This window comes from Hemiscyllium ocellatum, chromosome 5 (assembly GCF_020745735.1).
Source record: "Hemiscyllium ocellatum isolate sHemOce1 chromosome 5, sHemOce1.pat.X.cur, whole genome shotgun sequence".
Lineage (NCBI taxonomy): Eukaryota > Metazoa > Chordata > Chondrichthyes > Orectolobiformes > Hemiscylliidae > Hemiscyllium > Hemiscyllium ocellatum.
Window position 1 is genome coordinate 47,979,936 of NC_083405.1, and position 23,189 is coordinate 48,003,124.

At 40.8% G+C, this 23,189-nt stretch overlaps 1 protein-coding gene across 2 annotated transcripts in view; it reads left to right on the forward strand.

Annotated features, from left to right (window-relative positions):
- The window catches only part of dgkb (diacylglycerol kinase, beta), a 729,492-nt gene extending 713,869 nt beyond the window's left edge, over window positions 1-15,623 (forward strand). For both annotated transcript variants that reach the window (XM_060825438.1, XM_060825439.1), the window contains exon 25: window positions 15,528-15,623. In XM_060825438.1, the coding sequence (XP_060681421.1) occupies window positions 15,528-15,623 (96 nt within the window). The remainder of the gene's footprint in view (window positions 1-15,527) is intronic.
- The last annotated feature ends 7,566 nt before the right edge of the window (window positions 15,624-23,189 follow it).

The following is a 23,189-nucleotide window of genomic DNA, read 5'->3' on the forward strand; positions in this document are numbered from 1 at the left end:
TTACCGCAGATTATATCTGCAATAAATGCTGTTGGTTGCGAATCTTATCAGATCGAATGGATCAGTTGGAGAGACAATTAGAAGCAATGAGGAATTTGCAGCTGCAACAGTATGTGATGGATGGCAGTTATAGGAAGGGGTGAAGTCTCAGATACAGTCACATAGATGGGTTAACTCCAGGAAAGGTAAAAGAGGTAGGCAGCTAGTACAGGAGCCTTCTGTGACTATCCCCATTTCACAATTATGCTGTTTTGAAAAATGTAGGGAGTAATGATTCTAAGGGGAACATAATATGAACAGCCAAGTATCTGGTATTAAGACTGGCTCTAATGCAATGAAGGGTACATTGGGTTCCAAGAAATCAATTGTGTAAGGAGACTCTCGAGTCCAATGTACAGACAGATGTTTCTGTTGCCAGCAGCGAAAAATCAGAATGGTGTGCTGCTTCCCTGGTGCCAGGATCAAGAATGTCTCAGAGAGGGTGCAGAATGTTCTCAAGGGGGAGAGAGGCCAGCAAGAGGTCATTGTACACATTGGAACCACCACATTGGAACCAACAATATAGTAAGGGAAAAGGTTGAGATTCTGAAGGGAGATTACAGAGAGTTAGGCAGGAATTTAAAAAGGAGGTCCTCAAGAGTAGTGATATTGGATTACTCTCAGTGCAATGAGCTAGTGAGGGCAAGACCAGAAGGATAGAGCAGATGAATGCATGGCTGGGGAACTGGTGTAATGGAGAAGGATTCACATTTTTGGACCATTAGAATCTCTTTTGGGGTAGAAGTGACCTGTACAAGAAGAACAGATTGCACCTAAAATTGTAAGAGGACTAATATACTGGCAGGGAGATTTGCTAGAACTGCTCGGGAGGATTTAAATTAGTAAGGTGGGGGGTTGGGACTCAGGGAGATAGTGAGGAAAGAGATAAACCTGAGACTGGTACAGTTTAGAACAGAAGTGAGTCAAACACTCAGGGCAAGCAGGGACAAGGTAGGACTAATCAATTAAACTGCATTTATTTCAATGCAAGGGGCCTAACAGGGAAGGCAGATGAACGCATGGCTTGGATAGGAACATGGGACTGGGATATCATAGCAATTTCAGAAACATGGCTCATGGATGGACAGGACTGGCAGCTTAATGTTCCAGGATACAAATGCTACAGGAAGGATAGAAAGGGAGGGAAGAGAGAAGGAGGGTTTTTGATAAGGGATAGCATTACAGCTGTGCTGAGGGAGGATATTCCTGGAAATACATCCAAGGAATTATTTGGGTGGAACTGAGAAATAAGAAAGGGATGATGAACTTATTGGGATTGTGTTATAGACCCCCTAATAGTCAGAGGGAAATTGAGAAACAAACTTGTAAGGAGATCTGAGCTATCTGTAAGAATAATAGGGTAGTTATGGTAGGGGATTTTAACTTCCCAAACATCGGCTGGGACTGCCATAGTGTAAAGGGTTTAGATGGAGAGGAATTTGGTAGGTATGAACAAGAAAATTTTCTGATTCAGAATGTGGATGTACCTATTAGAGAAGGTGCAAAACTTGACCTACTCATGGGAAATAAGGCAGGGCAGATGACTGAGGTGTCAGTGGGGGAGCACTTTGGGGCCAGTGACCATAATTCTATTAGATTTTAAATAGTGATGGAAAAGGATAGGCCAGATCTAAAAGTTGAAGTTCTAAATTGGAGAAAGGCCAAATTTGATGATGTTAGGCAAGGTGGGGACAGATATTCGCAGGTAAAGGGATGGCTGGATAACGGGAAGCCTTCAGAAATGAAATAACGAGAATCCAGAGAAAGTATATTCCTGTTAGGGGAAAGGGAAGGCTGGTAGGTACAGGGAATGCTGGATGACTAAAGAAATTGAGGGTTTGGTTAAGTAAAAAAAAAGAAGGAAACGTATATAAGGTACAGACAGGATAGATCGAGTGAATCCTTAGAAGAGTATAAAGGCAGTAGGAGAATACTTAAGAAGGAAACCAGGAGGGCAAAAAGAGGACATGAAATAGCTTTGGCAAATAGAGTTAAGGAGAATCCAAAGGGTTTTGACAAATACATTAAAGACAAAAGGATAACTAGGGCGAGAATAGGACCCCTCAAAGATCAGCAAGGCAGCCTTTGTGTGGAGCCACAGAGATATTAAACGAGTATTTTGCATTAGTATTTACTGTGGAAAAGGATAAGGAAGATACAGAAAGTAGCAAAATAGATGGTGACACCTTGCCCATATTACAGAGGAGGAAGTGCTGGATGTCTTGAAACACATAAAGATGGATAAATCTCCAGGACCTGATCAGGTGTACCCTAGAACTCTGTGGGAAGCTAGAGAAGTGATTGCTGGGCCTCTTGCTGAGATATTTGTATCATCGATAATCACAGGTGAGGTGTCAGAAGACTGGAGGTTGGCTAACATGGTGCCACTGTTTAAGAAGGGTAGTAAGGACAAGCCAGGGAACTATAGACCAGTGAGCCTGACGTCGATGGTGGGCAAGTTGTTGGAGGGAATCCTAAGGGAAAGGATGTACATGTATTTAGAAAGGCAAGGACTGATTCGGGATGGTCAATATTGCTTTGGGAAATCATGTCTCACAAACTTGACTGAGTTTTTTGAAGAAGTAACAAAGAGGTATGATGAGGGAAGAGCGGTAGATGTGATCTCTATGGACTTCAGTAAGGCATTCGATGAGTTTCTCCATGGGAGAATGGTAAGCAAGGTTAGATCTCACAGAATAAAGGGAGAACTAGCCATTTGGATACAGAACTGGCTCCAAGGTAGAAGACAGAGGGTGGTGGTGGAGGGTTGTTTTTCAGACTGGAGGCCTGTGACCAGTGGAGTGCCACAAGGATCGGTGCTGGGACCTCTACTTTTTGTCATTTACATAAATGATTTGGATGCAAGCATCAAGGTACAGTTAGTAAGTTTGCAGATGACACCAAAATTGGAGGTGTAGTGGACAGTGAAGAAGGTTACCTCAGATTACAACAGGATCTTGACCAGATGAACCAATTTAATTCAGATAAATGTGAGGTGCTGCATTTTGGGAAAGCAAATCTTAGCAGGACTTATACACTTAATGGTAAGGTCCAAGGGAGTGTTGCTGAACAAAGAGACCTTGGAGTGCAGGTTCATAGCTCCTTGAAAGTGGAGTCGCAAGTAGATAGGATAGTGAAGAAGGTGTTTGGTATGCTTTCTTTTATTGGTCAGAGTATTGAGTAAAGGAGTTGGCATGTCATGTTATGGCTGTACAGGACATTGGTTATGCTACTGTTGGTATATTGTGTGCAATTCTGGTTCCTTCCTATTGGAAAGATGTTGTGAAACTTGAAAGAGTTCAGAAAAGATTTACAAGGATGTTGCCAGGGTTGGAGGATTTGAGCTATGGGGAGAGCCTGAACAGGTTGGGGCTGTTTTCCCTGGAGCGTCGGAGGCTGAGGGGTGACCTTATAGAGGTTTACAAAATTATGAGGAGCATGAATAGGATAAATAGACAAAGTCTTCTCTGGGATGGGGAAGTCCAGAACTAGAGGGCATAGGTTTAGGGTGAGAGGGGAAAGATATAAAAGAGACCTAAGGGGCAACATTTTCATGCAAAGGGTGGTACGTATATGGAATGAGCTGCCAGGGGAAGTGGTGGAGGCTGGTACAATTGCAACATTCAAAAGGCATTTGGATGGGTATATGAATAGGAAGGGTTTGGAGGGATATGGTCCAGGTGTTGGCAGGTGGGACTCGATTGGGTTGGGATATCTGGTCAGCATGGGCAGGTTGGACCGAAGGGTCTGGTTCCATGCTGTACATCTCTATGACTCTATGATTCTATGGCTGTGTGTAAGCAACAGAGCAGAGACAAAAAAAAATGGATGACGAAGAACATGACGACTCTTTCTGCCAGTCTCTCTCACAATCTCAACCTCAGAAGCCATTTTGTGATTGAAAGACCACTTAAAACAACAGCAATGATTCCCTAATAACTCTCTCAAATCTGCAGGTTTACCATTACAAAGGAAAGAAGACAACAGTTAAAACAGTTGGGCTCGGACGTTTTTATAATCGTATTTCAAGGGATTTTTGAGATCTGCAGTTGCATTTGCTTTGATTATCCCTACCCTTGATTCCACCAGTAAGAAAGATCAGGACGAAACATTCAAACACTACTATTTCCCTTCAAGCGGACACCTCCCTGATTTGGAAATAAATACAGAGGAACCTCAATTATCTGAAGGACACGGACAGGGAGTATTTCATTCAGTCAATTGAATGCCGGTTAACATAATTTAACCAAGCATAAACCAAATCATCCGCCGACATTTCCGCCACCTCCAAAAAGACCCCACCACCAGGGATTTATTTCCCTCCCCACCCCTTTCCGCCTTCCGCAAAGACCGTTCCCTCCGTGACTACCTGGTCAGGTCCACGCCCCCCTACGACCCACCCTCCCATCCTGGCACTTTCCCCTGCCACCGCAGGAACTGTAAAACCTGTGCCCATACCTCCTCCCTCACCTCTATCCAAGGCCCTAAAGGAGCCTTCCACATCCATCAAAGTTTTACCTGTACATCTACTAATATCATTTATTGTATCCGTTGCTCCCGATGCGGTCTCCTCTACATTGGGGAGACTGGACACCTCCTAGCAGAGCGCTTTAGGGAACATCTCCGAGATACCCGCACCAATCAACCACACCGCCCCGTGGTTCAACATTTCAACTCCCCCTCCCACTCTGCCGAGGACATGCAGGTCCTGGGCCTCCTTCACCGCCGGTCCCTCACCACCAGACGCCTGGAGGAAGAACGCCTCATCTTCCGCCTCGGAACACTTCAACCCCAGGGCATCAATGTGGACTTCAACAACTTCCTCATTTCCCCTTGCCCCACCTCATCCTAGTTTCAAACTGCCAGTTCAGCACTGTCCCCATGACTTGTCCAGACTTGTCCTACCTGCCTAACTCCTTTTCCACCTATCCACTCCACTCTCTCCTCCCTGACCTATCACCTTCATCTCCTCCCCCACTCACCCATTGTACTCTATGCTACTCTCTCCCCACCCCACCCTCCCCTAGCTTATCTCTCCATGCTTCCAGCTCACTGCCTTTATTCCTGACGGAAGGGCTTTTACCTGAAACGTCGATTTTGCTGCTCATTGGATGCTGCCTGAACTGCTGTGCTCTTCCAGCACCACTGATCCAGAATCTGGTTTCCAGCATCTGCAGTCATTGTTTTTACCTAATTTAACCAAGCGTCAGGACCTTGCGATTTTGCCAGATAATTGAGGTTCCTCTACAATCATTTCTTCATTGTTCCTGGGTCAAAAACCTTGAATTTAAGAAGTTCTGACTGTATCTATGCAACATGGAGTGTAATTCAAGAAAGGAGCTCACCAACAGCTGCTCAGAACCATCTAGGGATGCACAATGAATGTTGGTCTTGCCAGCAACGTTCACATCTGAGAATAAAATAAGCTCTGCAGCTGTACCTCAGCACATTCCAACTCTTGTATGAGAATACAATGTAGGAGGGGGTTTGATATGTTGTCGAGGTCAGCCTGTGTTTGGGAGTCTCAGTTCAGTGATTTGAGCAAAATGGCAACTCAGTGATAATGATGTGACGCTGCAGAACAAGTTTTATATTGTGGTTGTTTTAAATCATCTGACCACCCCACTCTTATGGCCACCAGAACCCCACCACAAATCCACTTCTTCCCACCACCTGCAAACTCTCACTCTGAAAAGTAACCGCACAACTCATTCTCAGTTAATCATATTGACAGACTCCTCCTCTTCCAGTCTCAAAGTCGAAATATCCCATGTATTATTCCATAAGAATTGTTTACCCTTATTAATTTCTGCTTTTATAGTAATTGAATAGCAAAGAAACTCTGTTTATGGAACAATACTGGCTGTCTTCGCTGTCCACTTTTGATCTGTTCTTGATCCTTTCTCTATAGTACACTGTCATAGAGTCAGTCAGCATAGAAACAGGCCCTTCAGCTCACCATGTCTATGCCAACCAATGGAAGCCAAACTACACAATCCCATTTACCTGCACTTGGTCCGTAGTCAACTATGCTGAAGCATTTTGAATATTCATGCAGATGCCTCTTAAATAATGTGAGAGTACTTCCCTCCCCCACCCTCTCAGGCAGCACATTCCATATATCTACCACCCCCTCTAAACTGCTTGCACCTCATCTTCAATGTATGCCCTCTGGTCTTGAGATATATTTGATACGCTCCACATCTTCCATATTACTTTCAGTAATATTGCATCAAACGGCAGCACACTGAACATTAAAGCAAATGTGATTTTAAAAAGCTACTAGTTGCAGGTTTATTTTTGACAGCATCAATCCAGTTTTAGATAATTTGTTTAATCCTTAGGGATTGTAGTTGATCATTTTTCCTATATAGAAGGACTGCAATCTAAACGTTTCTTCTAAACGTGACCCTATTGACAGTTTACAGAAAGACAGCAAATTTAGAGAAGCATGTACTTCTGCCAAGTGGCACAACACCAGATGGTACATGTGAACCAAGGAATATTTAAATTTACAGTGTGCTGATAGCGGTGTTATGCGAAACTCCTATAGGCTTGAAAAATACATGTTTAATAATCTAGAATGTCACCACACAAAGAATTTCAGGAGAAATTAGCTCTCCTGTCGCTTCAATTGATAATACCAAATTTTAACTGAGCTGACTAGGCTGCAGGTTGCCAGGTTTGAATCCACCTGGTGTTGAGTTATCTCATTGTCAGTGAGTGGCAAGAAATGCTGCAAATAGTCTTGGTGCCCTAGGGTTAGGTAACAGAATGTCAATTAGGGATCCTTCTTTCCTGATTGTCATCTGGTGGCTGATGTACATATGAACAATGGAGGTGAGACTGAGCTCAAAAGTAATGGGGGTTGAATACCTTGTCAACATCCAGTGTGTAGGTATTCACCTCGAGAATAACCACAATGGTGGAATACCAAAGGCTGTTAAGAGCCTGCAGAACCGTAATCCATCAGAACAGTATGTCTTTGGGAGTAATAAAGATGAGAAAATTGCCAAAGAACTCATGTGTAAGTATTTGTTTCTGAAAGATCATTAGCTGCTCCTGCAAAGTTTAGTTATGTTATGCCTTCATTGATTCAGTCTTTTTTTTGCACAAATATAGAACACTGATTTTATGAGCTTCAGCATTTCTTCTTTAGTTAGTAACAATAAAGAATATCTCATGACTACTTTGTGATTAATATTTTTTGTTTGACTTAACTCACCAAAGAAATATGTTGAATTGTATTTGAAACAGGCCCTCATTCTTTCATTGGCTTAAGGCAAGATGTGACCTTTTTATTTAATAATGAGAATCATCTATTATCTAAAAACATTTCTAATGGTCAGAGAGAAAATGCCAGCTTTTAATTAGCTTAAAGCATAACAAGCCCTTAAAAATGTCTTGTTTGATTTAATTTTATGTTTGAGAAAATTGCAGATATAAAATGTGAAATACAGGAGTCCATACTAAAAGATACCTGTAGATAATTTTGGTGAAAAGCAATTCTTAAAGAACAAATGCATTTAAACAAGGCTTATCTCATTTATGTTTTATATGAAATGAAATATTTTTAAAAATATATTTATTGCAGACTTTCTACACATGCTAAGTTGTTTCAACTGATTAAGAAAATTGCATTTATTACAGTTCAGTACAGTACATTGTTCAATTTCAGCAATATTATTGTGTAAGGACATCATGATTAAGGTAACTTTGACAAAGGTAGAGATTTTATGGGATTGACCTTAGAGGTTGCTTACAGAAATAATATACAAAAGCATTAATGGGTAAACTGATCTATTAATGTTCATTAGATAATTTTTATAAAATCAGTTGTTTCTTGCCTTTAATATATGAATTTCAAAGTATGTTTTTTTTCTCTCTGCCAAGTTGTCATTAATTGCTTTTCATAATTAAGTTGCCATTTAATCTTGTTTCTGTCTTCATAAATACAATAATCAAATTAAATTATTGCTACAAAGTCCTGTATGTTGGTAACATGTTGTGGTACTTCAGTGGGCAATATGGCTTAGCAGCTGTTCATCTGGCAGCATTCATGGACAGAATTATAGCCTGAAAAAATAGTTTCTTCAAGGACATGAATGCCCACATGTTTTATACAAACACTTTTTTATCCCCCACTATTGTTATATTTCTTCCTTCAGAGTGGAGAACAACATTTGTGATGGTTATTACTGCTGCGCTGAAGCAGATTTTCCAGCAGAATGAAGCACATTCCCAAAACTTGGCCACTCTGCTACAAGCTGGAACATTATCAGGGATCCCAGAGAGAAGTTCTGAATTTTTAACAATATGGCTGTGTAAATGAGTGAATGAGACAAGGCAAAATATGAAGCAATACTTTATAATCCAATGTTGCTCCACCAGCTATGTCACACCATTAGAAATATATAATGCAAAGATAGACCAATCTGAGGACTTTTATGAACATAGACCTGTTATTCTCGAGAATTTTGAGGCAAAAGTGTCCAATTTGAAAGCATTGTAATTATATCTGTTAGTTATGAATATAGAACAGGTCCTTCGGCCCATTATGCCTGAGTGGACCATATTGCCTGCACATGGTCCATTTCCCTCTATTCCCTACCTGTTCACATGTTTGTCTAAATGCCTCTTAAACATTGCTATATGCTTCTCCCACCTCCAAAGGCAACATGTTCTCGCCACCTGCCACCCTCTTTAAAAAAAACTTGCTTTGCATATCTCCTTTAAACTTTCCCCCTCACATTAAACCTACACCTGCTCGTATTTGGCATTTCCACCCTAGGAAAAAGAACCTGTCATCCTATCCATGCTTCTCATAATTTTATCCACTTCTGTTAGGTTGCCCCTCAGTATCCAATACTCTTGAGAAAACAATTGAAGTTTTCCAACTGCTCCTTATAGCTCGTGCAGTGCAATCTAGGAAACATCCTGGTAAAGCCTACACGCCTTTCCAATAATGTGGCAACCAGAACTACACATGATATTCCAAATGTAGCCTAACTAACATCTTATATAGTTGCAACATGACATGCCAACTTTTACTCTCGCAATACCCTAAACTGATGAAGGGTAGCATATCATGCACCTTCCTTACCACCTCATCTACTTGTGTTGCCACTTTCAGGAAGCTATGAGTTTGCACCCCAAGATTTCTCTGCTGAATTTCCTGCCATTTACTGTATATTTCCTCTTGTATTTGTCCACATAAAAAAAACATCTCCTGACACTGAGTCATCGAGCTGTACAGCATGGAAACAAACCCTTCAATCTTAACTAGTCCATGCCAATTAGATATCCTAAATTAATCTAGTCCCATTTGCCAGCATTTAGCCAATATATCTCTAAACCCTTCCTATTCATATATCCATCCAAATGCCTTTTTAATGTTGCAATTGTACCAGCCTCCTCCACTTCCTCTGGCAGCTCATTCCATACAAGCACCATTCTCTGCGTGAAAAAGTTACCCCTTAATCCCTTTTAAATCTTTCCCCTCTCACGTTAAACTCATGCCCTCTAATTTTGGATTTGCCCCACCCCAGAGAAAAAAACCTTTTGTCTATTTACCCTATCCATACCCCTCATGATTTTATAAACCCCTATAAGGTCACCCCTCAGCCTCTGACATTCCAGGGAACATATTCAGCCTCTCCATATTGTTCAAAGCCTCTGTCCCCCCTTGTAAATCTTTTCTGACCCTTTCAAGTTTCACAACATCCTTCCTATAGCAGATAATCTAGATTAAATTTCATTTGCCATTTTTCTGCCCAAATTTCCAACTAATATATATCCAGCTGTATTTTTGACAACCGTTCTCACTATCTGCCACTCCACAAACTTTTGTGTCATCCATAAACTTACTAATCAGACCTTGTACATTTTCATCCAAATCATTTGTCCATATTACAAACAGAGTTGTCAATACTGATCCTTGTGGAACATTACTGGTCACAGACATCCAGTCAGAAAAGCACTCCTCCAGAACCACCCTCTATCTTCTATGCTCAAGCTAATTTTGTTTCCAATTTACCAACTCATTGTGGATCCCATGTCAGATAATCTTATGAACCAGCCTACCATAAGAAACCTTGTCAAATGCTTTAGTAAGTCCATGTAAACTATATCCACTGCCTATTCTCATCAATCATCTTTGTCACTTATTCAAGAAAACACAATCAAATTTATAAGACAAGTTGTCTTCCAATTTAGTACTTTCACTCTAGGACCAGTCTTATCCTTATTTATACCTATCATAAAACATATGGAATTATAATCACTATTTCCAAAATGCTCCTCCACAGAAATTTCAATCACATGTCCAGGCTCATTCCCCAGTACAAGATCTAATATGGCCCTTCCCTAATTGAACTATCTATATATTGTTTCAAGAAGTCCTCCTGGATATAACTAACAAATTCTGCCCTATCTAGGCCCTTAGCACTAACACTGGAGGCCTAGTCAATATTGGGGATGTTAAAATTGACCACAACAATATCCCTGTTGTTTTTACATCTTTCCATGATCTTTTCTGTTATCTCCCACTCCCTATAATGTAGAAGGCCTAAAGTATAACCCCACCATAGTGATTTCACCTGTCTTGTTCCTGAGATGCCATGTGACATCACTGACTGAACCCTCCAAGGTGTCCTCTCTCAGTGCAGCTGTGGCATTTTCCTTAATCAGTCATGCAACCCAACCACCCTTTTTATATCCCTGTCTATCATACCTGGAATGTTGAGCTGAAAGTCCTGCCCTTCTCTCAACCAAATTTCTGACTCTAAACTGATCTGCCTCACCTGTTATACTCTTTGCTTTAAAATAAATACACTTCAAATTGCCAGTCTTCCTGTGTTCATTAACCTGGCCTTGTCTGTGCTTCCTATTCTATGTATCTATCACTAACTGTCTATTTTAGTTGACCATGTCTCCCTGTTTTCTATGTAGTCCATGTTATATCAATTTTTCCATGCATAATTATTGTAGGAAAAGATAAACTGTCTTGCATGAGGAGTTAAATATCTATTTTCAATCTTGTCATCTGTGTTTCTTAAATGAGTAAACATTCTAGCATTGTATCCAATATGTTAAACACAGAACATGACATCTTTCAGTGGGCAAATTCATTGAAACTCCCTGTATGCAAAGTAACGTTCCCTTATCAAAACCATCTATGCTGTTCAGGCTGCTCCAACAATCATGCTTTTTTAGATTAGATTACTTACAGTGCGGAAACAGGCCCTTCGGCCCAACAAGTCCACACCGACCCGCCGAAGCGCAACCCACCCAGACCCATTCCCCTACATTTACCCCTGCACCGAACACTATAGGCAATTTAGCATGGCCAACTCACCTAACCTGCACATTTTTGGACTGTGGGAGGAAACTGGAGCACCGGAGGAAACCCACGCAGACACAGGGAGAATGTGCAAACTCCACACAGTCAGTCGCCTGAGTCGGAAATTGAACCCGGGTCTCTGGCGCTGTGAGGCAGCATTGCTAATCACTGTGCCACCGTGCCACCCGAATCATGCTTGGATACTATGGATAACAAAGAAAGGCTAACTCCACTGTGAATATATATACTGCATAGAAAATATGTAAAACTGATAAATTTCAGAACATTTTGAAAAGATCATGTACTTTGTCGATTTGACATGTGAACCATATAAGCAAAATTGGAATTGTAGTTTCTTCAGTGAGACTTTGAGCATTTGTTGAAAACTTAAACTTGAAAAAGGACAAATGAGATTTGCATTCAGAAGGCATTCACAACATACTTGTGAAGCATCCTAGATCTTTTTTTTAACCTAATTCCATGCAATCACGAGGCTAGATGATACCAAAACTACTTTACCAATTAAGAGATTAAACAAATGATGTTATGATCAGTATGCTAATATGACAGGATGCAACTTTTTCTCTCTGATGGTGGCAAGTTAAATGGTGAGAAGTAATTTGGTGAGTTGCTCTGGATAGAAATTCCACACACTCTATCTGGCTCTGCAATTAAATGCTGGGTGAGAAGTTCCACGGGCAATTTGCTCAATTCAGTGTCAATTGAAGCTCTTAATTTGGGAATTAATGGACACTTAAGGGCCTCAACTTTGCACCTCCCAATTAATTGCCAACCTGAGAAATGTGCCTGGGTTCCTGAAAATGATGGCATCCTGCATGCCAAGTCAGTGTGGTACAGGTTTAGGTAGTAGCATCAAACCTGTGCAATCACAAAGAATGAGAAGCACTAAATGAAAGCCGCTGCCCTGATTTCCCATGACCCTCACTGATTGAGAAGAAGAGAGTAAAGGTAGGTTGAGGGTGAGAAGGGAAAGATATAAAAGGGACCTAAGGGACAACTTTTTCATGCAGAGGGTGGTGTGTGTATGGAAGGAGCTACTGGAGGAAGTAGTGGAGGCTGGTACAATTGCAGCATTTAAAAGGCATCTGGATGGGTATATGAATAGGAAGAGTTTGGAGGGATATTGGCCCAAGTTTTGGCAAATGGGACTATTGGATTGGGATATCTGGTTGGCATGGACGGGTTTGATCGAAGGATCTGTTTCTGTGCTGTACATCTCTATGACTTTATGACTCAGCTTTCAGTTGCTAAAAAGCTGATTAATAGATAGTCTGGTAAGTTATCTTGTCTGTGGGATTATGTTAGTCACCACCCAAGATATTCATTCCACTCTTGGAAGAGAAATGGAATATTGTGCCCGTAATGTTTGTCCAGTGGGGATGATTAGGGCAATTGTATGATCCTCTGCCAGCAGATCATCAGGCAGTGAGAGCAGCAACATTTCCCTGGCATTCCAGCTGCCATTCCTGTACTCACACCTTCTCATTTTATGGGGCAGGGGAGCAATTGAGGCCTGGACCAACTTAAGGACCAGTTCCAACCCAGGGGAAACATTTCATGCAGAGGAGGAGATCATGACCGTGAAGGAGGGGTAAGGACAAAGAACAAAGAAAATTACAGCACAGGAACAGACTCTGCAGCCCTCCAATCCTGCGCTGATCCAGATTCTCTATTTAAACCTGCCGCCTATTTTCTAAAGATCTGTATCCCTTTGCTCCCTGCCCATTCATGTATCTGTCCTGATACATCTTAAATTACGCTGTCATTCCCACCTCTACCACCTCCATTGGCAATGCATTCCAGGCACCCACCACCCTCTGGGTAAATAACTTTCCACACATATCTCCCCTAAACCTTTACCCTCTCACTTTGAACTCGTGAACGCTAGTAATTGAGTTCTGCACTCCGGGAAAAGTTTTCTTGCTATCCACCCTGTCTACACCCCTCATGATTTTGTAGACCTCAATTAGGTCCCCCTCAACCTCCGTATTATTTCATTAATGAAAATAATACTAATCTATCCAACGTCTCTTCATAGCTAACACCCTCCATACTAGACAACGTCCTGGTGAACCTCCTCTGCACCCTTTCCAAAGTATTCACATTCTTTCAGTAATGTGGCGACCAGAACTGTACTAAATATTCCAACTGCGGGCGAACCAAAGTCCTATACAACCAGAACATGTCCTGCCATTTCTTGTACTCAATACCCCGTCTAATGAAGGAAAGCATACCATATGCCTTCTTAATCTCTTTACTGACCTCCGTTGCCCCCTTCAAGGAACAATGGACCTGAACACCCAGATCTCTCTGCACATCAATTTTCCCAAGGACTTTTCCATTTACTGTACAGTTCGCTCTTGAATTGGATCTTCCAAAATGCATCACCTCTCATTTACCCGCATTGAACTCCATCTGCCATTTCTCTGCCTATCTCTCTAATCTATCTATATTCTGCTGTGTCCTGTGACAGTCCTCTTCACTATCTGCTACTCCACCAATCATAGTGTCATCTGCAAACTTACTAATGAGGCAACCTACACCTTCCTCCAAATCATTAATACTTATCACAAACAACAGTGGTCCCAGCACAGAATTCTATGGAACACCACTGGTCACAGGTATCCACTTTGAGAAACTCTTCCACTACTACTCTTTGTCTCCTGCCACCCAGCCAGTTCTCTATCCATTGAGCTAGAACACCTTGGACCCCATGTGACTTCACCTTCTCCATCAGCCTACTATGGGAAATTTATCAAACGCCTTACTAAAATCCATGTATATGGCATCTACAGCCCTTCCCCCATCAATTAACTTTGTCACCTCCTCAAAGAATTCTATTAGGTTTGTAAGACATGATCTTCCCCTCACAAAACCTTGTTGCCCATTACTGGTAAGCCCATTTTCTTCCAGGAAGGGAAAATGGCAAGGCTCAGCAATTCTCTCTGAATGGACTTCAGGAAGGAAAGAGTTGACGCACTTTAATTCCTGGATTTGGAGCTGCCTCTCCTCTCACTTCAGTTCTGTGCCCCTCGCTGGATATTCACTCCTTCCTGGCCTTGCCATCAATGCTACTTCTCTACTCTCCACACCATACCAGCTTCTCCCCTACTAATTCAACCATAAATCTCAACACTTACCTCTGTACTGAGCTCTGGGACTTAGAATCTGGGAAGTGGTTATTGTCCCAGCATTGGCTTCAGCTCCCAGTCTGTCTGCTCTGAATACAGAGCTGTCAGCCAATCTGATCAGTCAGCAGCTTCCTGAATTGGGATGACCTTGGTATGTCTAGCAAACTAACATTTCTTAGGACAGGAAACCCTACCACCTATAAAATCCAGCCCCTTTTTTTTCAAGCTTATTCAGTTGTGGCTTTTTTTTCCAGTTACTATTTTTATCTAGCATCAATGCAGGAGATGTACAAGGTTACTATTTTAATTGTGATCGGGCTTCACAGTAAGTGAATTGCTATATTGACAATTAATCAGCCTTTGGACATCAAATAAAAACCAGAAAATAGGTAATTCATTCTTGAGTGAAGTATTTGGTTAAGTAAAATAAAAGGCATCCTTTTCTTAACAATTTGGATCCAAAGTAGAAGCCCATGTTGCATGATGATCTCTCATGGTGATGAGGTTAAGAATAATTTGTGTTTCTAACTTAGATGAGAATATGTTTTAATTACTTCTGCTGTGGTTTGGATGCAATTTGAAACTGAGACTTGGAATTTCCTTCCTATGTCAAATCTAACTGAGTAAGAACAAATCAGGAATTAAATCCACAATTCTCATATTGTTATTTATCATCAGGCAATATTTTTCATTTGGATTTTTTTTCTAGCAATGCGAAGTGTGTTTTATTTCTTGACAGTGAAAGTTAATTTTAATATTTTGCCATTTACAAATAAATATTACTTATCACTGGCCTTATTTGCTGAGATCTACCATGGCCTCAAGACCCCAATGTTGGAGTGAAAAATGGATCCTGACAATTAATTGACAATTTAACATTGGCTGCTTCCTAATATTTTGGTCTATTGAACTGCAGTGAGTTTAAATTGTTTGTATTGCTTTGCAGTAATTGTGGTTTTTATAAAAAATATTCACAATATGTTTACTTCTCTTAGATTACAATAAGTCACAAGAACCAGGCTCCAATGTTGAAGGCTCCACCTCCCAAGACTGGCTTTGTATCTTCAGTCATCAAGCGAACCAGGAACTAAGGTGCAAGGATAAGCTGGAAAAAAGAAAGTACCCTCTTGAACAGTACTGTTTTTTTAAAGTGAGAGCAAGGAAACACGGAAATGAAAACTGAAATTAGGAATAAGTTGCATTCCATAAGGACCAGTTTTCAATTTTACTCTGACTGTCGGGAATCTCACCCACAGAAGCACATAATGGAAGTTCAGTCATACCTTGGACATGGTTTTCCTGTCTGTTCACAGTAATAGTCAGAAAATAAATGGAAAACACATCCAACATTCCAATAAACATGATTGACAGGAGGGGCTTCCCCTGATTGCACAAAGTCAGAGAAAGTATCCTCTAGACTAGGATAGTGTATCCCATTCATTCACACAGTTGCAATTGCTGTGATTGAATATAAGAATTAAGTTGTGAAGGTTAACAGACACATGTAACATTGGCCTCCAGTTTATGCATGACAAGCATTTATCTTTTATGGCCTATGAGTTCAAATTGCATGAATTGCATTTAGGTTTAAGCGCAGGCCTACATTCCCTGCTTTTGTCTTTTGTGATAATTGGGAATCAATTTTTGGCTCAAAGCCATTCGCTTCAGTAAAAGCTTTCCTGTGGTTAGGATGGAGGTCTAAGGTGATAGCAATTACTGTCATTAGCTTTTAAAGGATAGCAAAGCCACATAAAGCAGTTGTACTATATTAGTAATAAACTTGTGTGAAATTCCTTGGCCTATATTTAAATTAAAGTGTTAGCTAATGTCTTCATTAAAATAAATGTTTGTCATACAAATACATTTATTATTACTAATACCATAGCCAACAAAACTATTTAAAATTCTAGCAGCTAATAAAAGTTAGAAAAATCATGTTGCATAAAATATAATGGGTAGTTCCTTCTGAGTTACTTTGCCAGCCCCCTGATTATTCACTGCACTTCCGGGATTTTGTGCCAACTGTAATGGGAGTTGAGGGTGGGGAGGTGGGAAATGACAGAGAGTCAGTAGAATATATCCTATCAATTCTGCTGCATTACTATGCAAATGACAGAAATTTATCATCGAACATAATTACTGTCACTTGCACTGTAAAAATGCTGGATGCCAGGTATGATATATTTCCAACTTCTTTGTTTTACATGATACTGTTGAGTGGAATGGTTTATTTGAAAAGACGGGTGCAAAGAAATAGAGCTGAAACATGGAGTTCAGGAACAAGGTGTCATTTAGCTATATGTACTTGGTGTGTAGAGCTCCATACCAAGAGGGCAAACTTGTGGTATTGTCCAGAAAAAAAAACTGACGGACAGAGATATCGATAGATTAATTGATTGGGCAAAATTATAGCAAATGGATTTCCTCATAAGAAAATGTGGCCCTGAATTTTTACTTAAGTATGGAGACTTCACAAGGTATCCAAACCTGGAGGCAGACTTTGGATCTCAAAGTACCATAGAAACAGTTTTTGCTGGAAAGGGGGTTTGGAGATAGGAACCTGAACTTGAAGGGCCTTTTAAGCTCAATGCTGAGTTCAAGTAGACCAAGTTTTTACTGGAAGACTTGGTGTGGAAGTTACAAATCTTCAATAGCCTGTATGACTTATTTTAAATGTGAATGAGATCCATAGAAATTTCAAACTGTCCAATTATTTAAATATCCAGTCACTTAAAAGTTGATTTACAAAAAGGAAAAAAAAACATACTTCAGTTGAGAAATGTCCATTCTCACAATTTCAAAAGCCATTTGTTGACATTGCCCTAAGTTCCCTAACTACAGCACTATTAATGCTTGAGTGTTTTCTGTAACCTGTGATTGTTCCATTGATATTGAAGAATTTGATATCTTTGATTTGGGGTTATGGACAGAAAACTTTTAGATGGAACTAATTACTGATCTAAAAGTACAAATGCATCTTTTTTCTCTAGTAAAGTTGTTGATAGATATTTAGAATTTTATTTTCGCTCATCTTATGTTTCCTGAAGTCGGCCCATTGTGGATGCAGGGTGAATTGGTATAGGGACTGTAACAGATCGTGGGACTGAATAGGGGAACTAAGTTTGCATAGAAACTTTAAGAAGCCAAAAGGACAGGTTAGAGTATTGGCATGAGTTAGCATGTAGAAGCAATCAGTTTGGCTGTGGAGGGCTGAGGAATAAAAACTGAATGGTTGAATGTTTAGGAAATAGTTGGATGATTTTCCAAGAGACCAAGGTAGATCTGTTACCTTGTGCACCATGCTATTTGACAGCATGCATCCAGCAACATCCCCCACCCCCCCCCCCCACCACCACCACCACCACCACCACCACCACCACCACCACCACCACCCCAAATCCCTGTCTCCGGAAGGAAAACGCCTCCATTCAGAGCAGTATTTCCAAGGTGAGTGTAATGAACCAGAAAATGTTTCTCGTTCTCCATAGCCACCTTGGGAGCCAAAATGCAAAGTCCTGTAGCCACCAAATTTAGGTTTAAAATGAATGAACACAATGAGATTATGCAAACTGGAGCCATAACCCCAGTGACTTAGAGGCTTAAAGAGTGATTCGATCAAAGCATTCAAGATATCAAAGGGATCAGATGAGAGAATTAGAGAAAATCATGAGGCAGAGATTTCCAAACCAGCTGTGAGCCCAGTGTTGGGCTAATTTGTGGCTTATGGAGTCAGATGTACTTGTGACAGGCCATCAAGTGTCATCTTCCTGGAGGATGCTTATTTGGAAGCTACCTCTGGGTACACCATTCATTTCAGGATGCTGGACAGCCTGATAATGCTGGAAAATCAGAGTACTTGAACAGAAGGGTGACCAGGAGAAAGTGAGGACTGCAGATGCTTGAGATTTCTGAGTTGACAGTGTAGTGCTGGAAAAATACAGCAGGTCAGGCAGTATCCGAGGAGCAGGAGAATCAGCATTTCGGGCAAAAGCCCTTCATCAGGAATGAATGGTGACCAGCAGACCCACTGTGAATGCTCTGTTTTGCTGAGGTGGATGATGAAGGAGAGGCTGGCAGTAGGCAGTAGCCAATTCCTCCAACCAACAGCACTCAGTGGATCCATCTTCAATAACAAGCAAACAATTGAAACATTTGTCTTTGCATGTCTTCAAGATTGCCAATTTTGTCCTTTGAAGTGGACAACTATGTCTGAGTTGCACAGTATGATGCCCTGCTTCTTCATAAGACCATAAGATATAGGAGCAGAAATAGGTCATTCGACACATTGGGAATGCTCCACCATTCGAGTATGGATGAAATATTTTTCAACTCCATTCTTCTATGTTGCCCCTGTAGCCCTTGGTCCCTTATTAATCAAGAATCTATCAATCTCTATCTTAAATATACTCAAATGGTTTGACCTCCACAACCTGCATCGATGAGTTCCACAGATTCACCACCCTTTGGCTGAAGAAATTCTTCCTCCTCTCAGTTCTAAAGGATTATCCCTTCATCCTGAGGCTGTGCCCCTCGTCCTAGTTTCTTTCACTACTGAAAGCATCTTCTCCATGACCACTCTATCCAGATCTCTCAGTATTTTGTAAGGTGGCACAGTGGTTAGCACTGCTGCCTCACAGCGCCTGTAGACCCGGGTTCAATTCCCGACTCAGGCGACTGACTGTGTGGAGTTTGCACGTTCTCCCCGTGTCTGCGTGGGTTTCCTCCGGGTGCTCCGGTTTCCTCCCACCGTCACAAAGATGTGCGTGTCAGGTGAATTGGCCAAGCTAAATTGCCCGTAGTGTTAGGTAAGGGGTAAATGTAGGGGTATGGGTGGGTTGCGCTTCGGCGGGTCGGTGTGGACTTGTTGGGCCGAAGGGCCTGTTTCCACACTGTAAGTCTAATCTAATCTCCCTCCCATCCTTGTAAACTCCATCGAGTATAGACCCAGAGCCTTCAGCCACTCCTCACATGACAAACCCTTCATCCCCGGGACCGTTCTTGTAATCATTCTTCTCCAGGCATAATTTTTTTTTGTTGGCCTAAAGAAAAATTTGGCACAGATTAGTTGGGCTGTATGGCTTGTTCCTGTACTGTACTGTTCTTTGTTCTAACTATCCTCTAGATGCCTTCCAGATTTAGTGCAACCTTCCTCTGTTATAGTGTCCAAAACTGTTCATAATATTCCAAATACTGTCTGACCAGAGCATTATACAGCTTCAGCAGTACGTCTCTGCTCTTATATTCTATTGTATTTGCCTTCTTGATTTCCAGCTGACTTCACATGATAACCTTAGGAGAATTCTGAACTAGGATTCCCAAGTCCTTTTTGTGCTTCAGATTTCCCAAGCCTTTCCCCAGGTACAAAATAGTCTAAGCCCCTATTCTGCCTACAGAAGTGCATAACTCACTTTCCCACATTTTATTCCATCTGCCACTTCTTTGTCCACTCTCCCCGCATGTCCATCTGCAGCCTCTCTACTTTATCAGCACTACCTGTCCTTCCACTTATTCTTGTCATCTGCAAGCTTAGCAACAATGTCATCAGTTCTTTCATCCAGATCATTAATTATAATGTGATAGGTATGGTCCCAATACTGACCCCAGCCGAACTCTATTAGTCACCAGCTGTCATCTTGATAAAGACCCCTTTATCGTCCAGTCAGCCAGTCCTCAAGCCATGGTTAGAGACAAAGAAACTGCATATGCTGGATTCTAAGGTAGACAAGCATAAGGCTGGAAGAACACAGCAAGACATGCAGCATCAGAAGGTGAAGTCAACGTTTCAGGTGTAACACTTCTTCAGGGCTGGGGCTGGGTGTAGAGGGAGCTGCAGATAAAGGAGGTGGGGGCGGGGTAGTAAGTTGGGGATAGGTAAACACAACCCTGCCCCCCCCTCACCCTATTTATCTGCAGCTCCCCTTACACCCACACCCAGTCCTCAAGAAGGGTTACACCTGAAACGTTGACTTCTCCAGCTCCTGATGCATCCTGGCTTGCTGTGATTTTTTCCAGCCTCCTGCTTGTCATTCTCAATCCATGCCAGTACCTTGCCCCTAACACTACTGGCTCATTTTATTAAATAACCTTCAATGTGGCACCTTGTCAAAGGCCTTCTGGAAATTGAAATAGATAACATCAACTAGCTCTCCTTGGTCAAACTTGTTCATTACCTCCTCAAAAAAATTCTAACAGATTTATCAGGCATGACTTCCACATGCCGAAGCCATGCTGACTCAATCCTATTTTACCATGTATTTCGTAATCTCATCCTTAATAATCAATTCTTAAAACCTTACCAAAAACCAAGGTCTGCTAGATCCAGCTGATAATTTCCCCTCTTTTGCCTCCCTCCTTTCTTCAACAGGGGCGTAACATTAATCATTTTTCAGTCTTCTGGGACCCACCCTGACTCCAGTGATTCCTCAAAGATCTCCATCAATACCTGTACAATCTCCTCAGCTATCTCCTTCAGAACTCTGGGTGAATTACCCATCTTCAGAGCTTTCAGCTTACCTATCCTTTCCTTGGAGGTGGCTTGAATGACCGATTGATTTTCACTATAATCCAGTGTTTTCAAGTGTCAGCCTTCTATCGAACGCAATTTTCAATAATAATTTAAACATTGTGCCATAACTTTGGAAACTTTGGGCAACAATACCATGAGGATGGGCCAGCTGCATGTCAGACCATAATCAACTTGATCCCATTTATTTCTGGAAATATTCACCTGAAATAAACTTCAGAGGCTCTATTTCAGTGGCTCTTATGATCAAGTCTTATATCTTGCTATCTATTTCTTCACTAGAATGACTGTGAACCATAAGGACTTTTCAAACAGAAATTTATATATCTCTGTTAGAAGTACCCTCCTTGTCGTGCAAGGCAAATGCTCCTGATATGTGTGATGTAGGCAATCACTTGAACCTTGAAGAACCCAATGAATCTTCATTTTATCAAAATCAACAAAATTAAAATTAAATGTAATATAAAATAGTCAGGGCACCCATTCTTTCAACATATTGTCCATGCTCTGAAACTGAAAATGATAACCTGTTGAGTAAGCTCAGCTAGTAGTTTCCATACAAGTTTGATTTAGTGGAATGCTCAAAGTAGAGCATTTGGTGGGGTTCAGCCGGAGATTCTGGAGCATTGGTGTTGTGTATCATTGTCTTCACTCGGTGGACAGAATTTTAACAACTCACATTTAAAATATTGGAAAGACATGTCTGCAAAGTGCAAGTTAATATCACCAACTAGCCCCGTTCTAATCTGAGGACAGGAAGATTAGAGTCTTCACTCTTCACTATTTATAGCTAGATCATAGATATATGTGAAAAAAAAAGTTTATCATTCAGGCAGAATAATAAATAGCTAAAATTTTACCTGTGGGTCCTCGAGACCACTGAACAGCAAGTGAATACACACTGTAAAATGACTATGGATCAATGACAAAAGGTTGAGTTGATACAATGAAGTAAATATCAGAGATTCAAGTCTGTTTTACATGTCAATTTATGACAATAGCCTGTAAAATGAAGCAGCTTCTAGCTTTTAATTAAAATAACATTCATTAAAAAAAACGGAGAACTGTATCAGGCCAGGACGTGCCATTTATAATCCACCTTTTATAATCATCAATACATGAGGTCAATAATTATTCAATGATAAATTGTCATTAGAAAATGCTGAGAGAATGCCAAAAATAATAACATAAATTTTGTTTCTCTAAGATTTTTATTTTACTTTATTTTTTAATTAGCAGTGGAACCAGGAGGCAGTTAAGAATTTTTATTTTTACAGAAATGCATACCTGCGTAAAGCCAGATTTAATCATAGCTTTCAAAAGGACATTGGATACTGTCTATGCTTGGAAAGGCAAAATTTATAGACACATAAGATTCAAAGCAGAAGAGTGAGACTATTTGAACAGCCCACTCCAAGCCCAGCATAATGGTCCAAATCACCTTTTTTGCTTAAATGTTCAAAAATAGTTACAACTATTTGAAGGCAATATTAAAGAACGGGTCTGTTTTGAAAAAGACAAGTCCTAACCCAATATAATGGCAAAGAGGTTAAATTATTTCCGGCAACATATTTCAATGTTAAAACTTTGTATATAATTTTTGCATGCTATTATATACAAATTACCAGCCGAGCTATACTATGACAGAATTTCAATGTCTTACGATCAAATACTGTCATTATAAACATTGTGCTTTTTAAATGCCAGCATGACGTACATTTGTTTGCTAGTTTCCTATTTTAAAAGTGCATGATTCACAGTTACATGTTCTGCCCATGGCATGTTTGAAAATTATTCTTCCCCTCTGTGATTCATATTGACCAGACAAAATAATGTACAAGATTTCACAGCATGGCAAGCTTTATCAGAACGTGTCACAATACATTTTTGTTGCAATGTGCAGATAAGGCTTTCCAGCAACACAAGTGGCAGTTTATTGAACCAGCTTCAGAGGAGTGAAAGCACTCTGTTATTTTATGGCGTCTGGTTTATCATCTGCTTCTAGGAGCAGCCTTTCTTTTCTGTAGGTTTCCCTTTGGAACTGTCAGAAACAGGCAACTCTGTTTATATTCTTACTTTCAATTTGCTTCAGAGGAAAACATGCTATACCTAAACGTATCATTGCTGAAGTTTG